The 7,500-nt window shown below is 36.9% G+C and overlaps 1 protein-coding gene across 3 annotated transcripts in view; it reads right to left on the bottom strand.

The window, feature by feature from the left end:
* LOC106881804 (O(6)-methylguanine-induced apoptosis 2) overlaps positions 1 to 7,500 on the bottom strand; it is a 64,124-nt gene that overhangs the window by 11,626 nt on the left and 44,998 nt on the right. For all 3 annotated transcript variants that reach the window (XM_052967122.1, XM_014932319.1, XM_014932318.2), the window contains exon 6: positions 1,780 to 1,883. In XM_052967122.1, the coding sequence (XP_052823082.1) occupies positions 1,780 to 1,883 (104 nt within the window). The remainder of the gene's footprint in view (positions 1 to 1,779; positions 1,884 to 7,500) is intronic.

Raw genomic sequence — 7,500 nt, 5'->3', positions numbered from 1 at the left:
CACACAGGTGTAGTGGGCAACCATCCTGTATAAATTGGTCATACTTTTAATTGATTGCATAACATGAGGTGTGGCAATAATGACACATTTCACATCTGTTTACTGTCTGCAGAGTATACTCATTTAGAGAAAAACAAAAGGTTCTGGTGTTGTCCATGATCAAGAAAGGTATGGTAGACTTGCTTGTAAAAGACAAAATTCCTTGAATTTTCGATGTCCATTAAAATCAGTAATATAACACAGTATTAACCCTTTACTGTAAAATTAAATTTCATGGTTATTCCAATAATGTTGTTGAATATCTACCAAACAATGAAATTGGTAATTTTCTGCAAGTCACAGAAAATCTACGGCACTTTGGATAATAAGATTTTTCAACTGTACAACTTACCAACTATCAGCCTCATCATTGAAAATTTTGAACAAAAGTTATAAAAGGCAACAATAGCCAGAAATCTGTGAATCACTCAATATGAAATATTTTATTTAATGACAAAGCTTTGTAAGATAATCTTAGAGGAGACAAATGACATGTTTGTACCAGTGCAGGCTGATGTATGCGTGTACGCAGTTCTTTGTTGAAAACATGATGGTACCATCTGATGTTCTCAATGGTTCTCAGGGATCTGCTATAGAAGTTGTCAATCCTCTTTGCCAGGGTCTTTGAGAGGGGCTGCTTATCTTCTCCGAAGAGGAGAATGGAGAAGGCTGATGCATTGTAGATGAGGTGCTTTGTCTTCCTGGTGATAGAGCAGTGGTACTAAAGGGAGTACATGACCCTGGTGGGCAAACCACATCTGTGCTTGATCTCTGTGGTCAGGTCTTTTTTTGTTGGTGACTATGGAGCCCAGGTAGATGAAAGAGCTGACAAACTTCATGATGTTGGGACCAATACGGAGAGGGATGGGTCCAGGCCATCTCCAACATGCATCAGCTTGATCTTCACCCAACTAACCTGAAGGCCAAGCTTTGCTGATTCTTCTCTGTACATGATCCTCTATTTCCCGCTAGATCATCTTACCGGGGCTTTACTTTCATTCAACATGGCAGCTACAGACTGGAAGAGGCTGGATGTGATTGGGGGAGATCTCCAGAGGCTTGACGTCACCTTGGAGAATGCAGAGGGGCTGGCACAGAACCATCAGTGATGGAGAGCAAGGTGGACCTGGTTGGCTCTACACAGGATAACATCTCTGGGTCCACTAACCTGAGATGACCCCAGCCCCATCAAGCAAGAGCATGACAATAAAACTGGTATCCACGGTATTCACATATCTGATTATATTTTGTTAAAAGGTTTATGGCTGACTGAAAATAGATAATGGTAAGGACAAATGCAATAACAACCAAATGACCAAACATCCGTCACCTCTTCCTTCTCAATTACCACCACAACCACCATAACCATCACCACTAAAAATAGTATTTTAATCATCAAGAGCACTCAATTACTTCTTATTCTTACTCTAAAGCTGTTCCTATCATGGTTGGTAATGTCTTATGACATCATACAAAATTTTAGCATTCAGATTGCTTGTCATATGTAATGCTTATTTATTCACATTGTTTTGAATTAATCAAGCATCATCTTGTATCTTAAAGATTCTGATGATGTAGTCGTATATTTTTAGAATGACAGTGTAGAGTAGGTGTAAGAGGCTGGATCTGGCAGGTTTGAACATAAAACAGATAGAATATTTAGGCTGGATATGATTGGTTTAAATGCTAAAGGGATAACTAAATGTTAGAATATAATAAATTGTGTTAAATTAGACTTACTGACAGTTCTTCAACTGCTTGGATCCGACTTGATTTAGATTTAAATGGACCAGATACTGCTTTGGGACTATTTAATACCAAATCATAATTAACAGAATATTGACCTGCAAAATTAAGAAAAATGTTTTGATTTATTAGGAGAGAAGTTATATTTAACACACACACATCCATATCCATATGCACACACACACTTGCACAAACACAAGCACATATTACATGCATGCACATACATATATGCATGTGTGTGTATGTGTATACTTTAGCCTCTCAGCACCACTATCCACTTCCTAATACTGTCCTAAGTAAATATTGCAACTTACTTGGTGATGTCACTTATACCAGTGGCATGAAAAAAGCTCCAGTACAAACTGTGAGATGGTTAGCATTAAGAAGGGCACTTAGCCTAGAAAACTTACCAAAACAGATACTGCAGCTTGCTGGATCCTGTCAAACTGGCTAGCCCATACAAGCATGGAAAATGGATGCTAAGTGGTGGTGATGATGATGATGATGATGACATAAACACACACATACACATATATAAGTACTTGTCCATTTTTTATGCCTGTTTTTCTATACTGTCAAGAGTTAAACAAATACATTATTGAAACATTGTTTTACAGCAGGATGACCTTCCTGTCACTAACCTTTATCTGTTTTTCAAGAAAGGAACTTCTTATTCCATAAGTCTTCAAAGACACAAAGCTAGCAAATGATTTTTGTTGAAAGAAGAAATTACAACAATGTCACTGCTTTAGTTCAGTGATTTTTGGAGATGTGCAAATGTAATCAAACACACAGACACACATACATATTCATATAAACATATACATACACATGTGTATTTGTGTGTATGTATCATCATCATCATCATCATCATTTTAATGTCCATTCCATGCTTGTTTGGTTGGACAGAGTTACAGGATGCTCAAACTAAACTTGACGATTTTGTGTGGCTCTTTTTTTCACGAGCAGATTGATGTATTGGTAAATGGTGAATGGCATTGGAGAGCATAAAGATTAATGTTATAGTTGAGAAAAAGTTAGCTAACATGGAGGACTGGAATATCAGGAAAAGGTTATCTGTATCATGATGATTCACACTGAGTATAAAACTTCTAACATCATGACTGCTGCTCAATGCTCTGTGAACACTGCAAAGGGTGTAAGACATGACATGGACAGCTGCAATGGAGACTACAAAACTGCAGCCAGCAGGAAAGGACACAGCAGGTATTCTGACTGTGTCCATATGTTGGAATTCATTCAACAACTGCAGGACAAGTGATGGAAGGTCTGAGCAAAGGAATCTGGGCTTTGGCAAGAGAGATGGATGTTGGAGTCACCACTATGAAGCTGGCCCTGAACAAGGACTTTGCTACCACTTGTACAAGAGGTGCAAGGGACAAATTCTGACAGCTAAGGCCAAAGAACACTACTTGATGAAGGCAAAGAAGCTCCTGAATAAATTGAGGTATCTTGTTGAGCTAGGGATGATCTGATTCTTCTCTGATGACAAGAACTTCTGCCAGGACCAGTTACACAACACTCAAAACAACAGCTGACTTGCCTACAATCCATGAGATGTCCACATATTATAAAAACCAAGTTTCCCCAAACTGTGATGATTTTTTAGTGTGTCTCCATTGAGGTGACATCATGCTGCTCCACATCTTTGAACACGGCCTTAGGCTCAATTCAGATGGCTATGTGAAACTGCTGGAGACTGTGGTCAAACCTGGCTGGAAAAGGTGGGTACCAAAAGGCTGTATGTGTGATAGCCGGATTCAGTTTCTTGCCATACCTCTGGAAAGAGAAGTGCTTGTTGGAGAATTTCTACGTCATCAACCCCAATTTCTGGCCTCCTAATTCCCGATTGTAATTCCATGAATTACTATGTGTGGGATGCAGTTGAAAAAGAAACCAACCACTCTGTCTGCAACACCAAGGCTGAGCTGGTGGCCAAGATCAAGATGGTATTTGAAGATCTTTCCAGAAACATGGTGAGGAATGCATGAGCCAGATTCCAGAGCTGCCTTGAGGCTGTGGGGGAAGCTAAGGACAGCAACTTTTATCTGTTATCTCCCAGCCATAATTTAGTTGATATTTTTTGATTTTTTAAAAAATACTTTTATTTTTGGATGGGATATTGTGTTATCTTTTCCTTTTATGCAAACTATCAAATTTAGCCTGAATACCCTGTAATTGAGGCAGATTTTCTATGAGATCTACCCTAGAATAATGCAAAGATTTGAACCCAGAGTACAAAGGATTGTAATAAAATACCTAAAGTATTTTTATCAATGCTCTTCTGATTCTTTTAACACCCTCACTATCCATGTCAACACTGAGAATTATTCCCAGTTCATTGTTACTCTTACCCTTCACTAATCCTCTATAGAATGTGTTGACTTTCTACCACCAGCATTGTCCAGCTTCTAGAAAACAGTGATCAACTGACAACAGCTCATTTGTTAAACATCCAACTTTGAAACTTATCTCAAGACTGCAGCTCAAAGAGAAAGGATGTGAAAAGACAGGAAGTTTTTAAAAAATAAATGAAAAAGAAACAATAACCTTCCAAAAGTAAATGAAGCTACCATTTTTTTTTTCTTTTCACTTGTTTCAGTCTTTGAGCTACAGCCATGCTGGGGCACTGCTTTTGAAGGTTTTTTGTTGAACAAATTTGTCCCAGTACAAATGTTTTTTAAGCTTGGTACTTATTCTATCGGTGTCTTTTTTATCAAACTACTAATTTCAGGGGACATAAACAAACCAATACCAGTTGTCAAGCAGCAGTAGGGGACAAACACAAATCCAAAGATATGCACATAATACACATATATACAAAGGGCTTCTTTCAGTTTCCATCTATCAAATCCACTCATAAGGCTTTTGTCAGCCTAGGGCTATAGTGGATGACACTTGCCCAAGGTGCCATACAGTGGGACTGAACCTGAAACAATGTGGTTGAGAAGCAAACTTCTTACCGCACAACCAAGTGGAGGAGAGAGAGTGTAAAAGAGACATACACTAAGAATAAGAAGGACAAGATGTGAGTAGGTACTTTCATGAGAGTCCTCCAAATTGTTGGATCCTGCTAAACTTTCTAACCCATGCCAGCATGGAGAGCAGACATTAAATAATGATGACGTTGACGACGATGATGATGAACGTGTGTTGTAAGCGAAGTCCAGATAAGAGTACATCATGTAATCAGTTATAGCAATTTTGTGTTTAAATTTTGTTTGACAATTTCTTTAGATCTATGTTTTCAGCAAAAACATAGATTTTTGTGAAAAAGCTTCATTTTATTTTTTATAAATTTTACGTCGTCTGAAACAAGTTTTCATTTTTTTTTGTTAATTTTTGGATTTTTTCTTAGTATATGTTGGAAAAAAAAAAAGAAACAGCGCGCTTCGTCCTCCTCTACCTAAAAGAGCTCAAAATTTCAAAATGATTTTCGAAATTGAAAAAGTTACGGGCATACCTACACATGTGTTCGTCCACCCAACTTTGTTCCCTCATAATTTACAGAAAGATAGATATTTCTTGAATTAAATTTTCTATAAATGCCTTTCAGATAGTTCAGTGTCCGATTATATAGATTTTAATGTGGAAAAAAAATCGGCGCACACACATACGTGTTGACACGTAACTTTTTGCAAAGTTTCCAGTTTCATTATCTAGATATGCGAAGTGTCAGTATTTATGTTGGCGCGCATCCACCATTTTTTTTTTTTTGCTCACATTAAATATCAATATAATCGTAATCTGTACCATCTGAAGAGTATTTCCAGGAAATTTCATTAAAAATATTCTCATTTTTTAAAAAGTTGGGAAAACAAAGCTGGCTCCTGACCCTCAGAAAAAACAATTTCACACAATACATTCCGATATATTTAGAATCTACACCATCTGAAAGGAGCGCAGGTAAAGAATATGCACACAACCCGTTTTCAGCGTAACCCTAACCTTAAACTTAACCCTAAACGCCGAAAACGGGTGGTGTACGTATTCTTTACCTCCTCCACCCTAACACTAAACATGCATGTGTGACTGTTTTTGTGGGTTTCGTACCACCACTTTATTGATAATCGGTGTTAGTTTGTTTATGTACCCGTAAATTAATGCTTCAGCAAAAAAAAAATGATAGAATAAGTACTAAACTTTAAAACAAAACGTATTGAGATCGATTTGTTCGGTTAAACCCTTCAAAATAGTATCTCAGCATGGCTGCAGTTCAGTGATTGAAGCAACAGAGAGATAAAAAGAAAATTTCACTCATCCGAACGGTGTACAAAACTTATGAAAGCTTATTCTCTTTGTAGATTTGCGCGCGCGGTTTTGTAAGCGTGAGGGTGACGTTACAATTTTTTTTTACATGCAAATTACGCAGGTTTTTCGTTGTATATACGTATATACAGGCAGTTGTATTACATACAAATTATTTAAAGAAATATTAAAAAATTCCTCTGAAACATTAATTCAGATTTATTGCTTATTTTAGTAAAGGTGGATCAAGAGGTAGAGTTGTAATAAAAAATTTCTCAGTGGTTTTTTCCGATAAGATGTTTTTATTCCATACACACTTTCAATATTTATGAACACAAAACAAAAGAAGTTTCCCAACTTTAGGTTTCAGGTTCAGTCCCATTGCATGGCACCTTGGGCAAGTGCCCTCAGGTATATAGCTCCTGATCTACTAATGCCTTGCGAGCGGATTTGTTTGTATGTGTGTGTGCGTGCGTGCGTGTATATATATATATATATATATATATATATATATATATACACGTTTGTGTGTCCCGCAATTACTTAGCAACTGGTGTTGTTTTTTTTTTTTAACGAACATAGCGGTTTGGCAAAAGGGACTTATAAAATAAGGGCACTACTTAAATACAGAGGTCCCGATGCATCTACGTAACGATGTTTTGGCAAGATTTTACAGTGCACACTCGTTGTTAGTGTTAGGGTTACATAGATGCGTCGGGACCTCTGTATTTAAGTAGTACCAAAATAAGTACTAGGCTTAAAAGTATGAAATAGTTCCACTTTGTTCGACTATACCTTTCAAAGCGGGGCTGTAACATATTCGCATTCCAATGATTGAAACGAATAAGGATAAAGATTATTTGTATACAGGCACATAACGAAAGAAGCTTTCATAGTTTACACACATACACTACAAAAGCTTTCATAATTTTCTAGCTGTACGAAATAATGCGAAACTTTTCGATTTTGAAATGTTGAAAAAAAACTTTTGTTCAAGCCGTACTGTTCGCTTTTAAATTAAATAATGATATATTCTAAAAAATGTTTTAATGAGATTGATTAATATTTCACAATTGTAGTTTCACGGGTCAATATAAAGACATTCACCCGGGAACAAAAAAAAAGGTTAACCAGCCTGCGCAGGGTGTTAACAAGTGTATGGAAAACAAATATGAAAAAAAAAATGCGCGCTAACGACTCGGAGGCGGGGAGAACTTTAAGAAAATCCACAAGATCCGATATTTCCGTCGTAAATTCGAGTAAAATGAATATATATTGATTTTTTTTACGGAATCCCACGTTTTTGGTTATGGAGGATCCAATTCTGAAAAGAAAATAAAAAATTTAAATCGCATTTTCAAAATTTCGTTATGTTTTCGCAGTTTTGTGAGATTTGGCTGTTATTTCTAGCATGTGGTAGCCTCATTGAAGGCCTGAGGGTGTATA

The sequence above is a fragment of the Octopus bimaculoides genome, chromosome 4 (genome assembly GCF_001194135.2).
Source record: "Octopus bimaculoides isolate UCB-OBI-ISO-001 chromosome 4, ASM119413v2, whole genome shotgun sequence".
Lineage (NCBI taxonomy): Eukaryota > Metazoa > Mollusca > Cephalopoda > Octopoda > Octopodidae > Octopus > Octopus bimaculoides.
The sequence above is the reverse complement of the archived record's forward strand: the minus strand, read 5'-3'. Positions and strand labels throughout refer to the sequence as shown.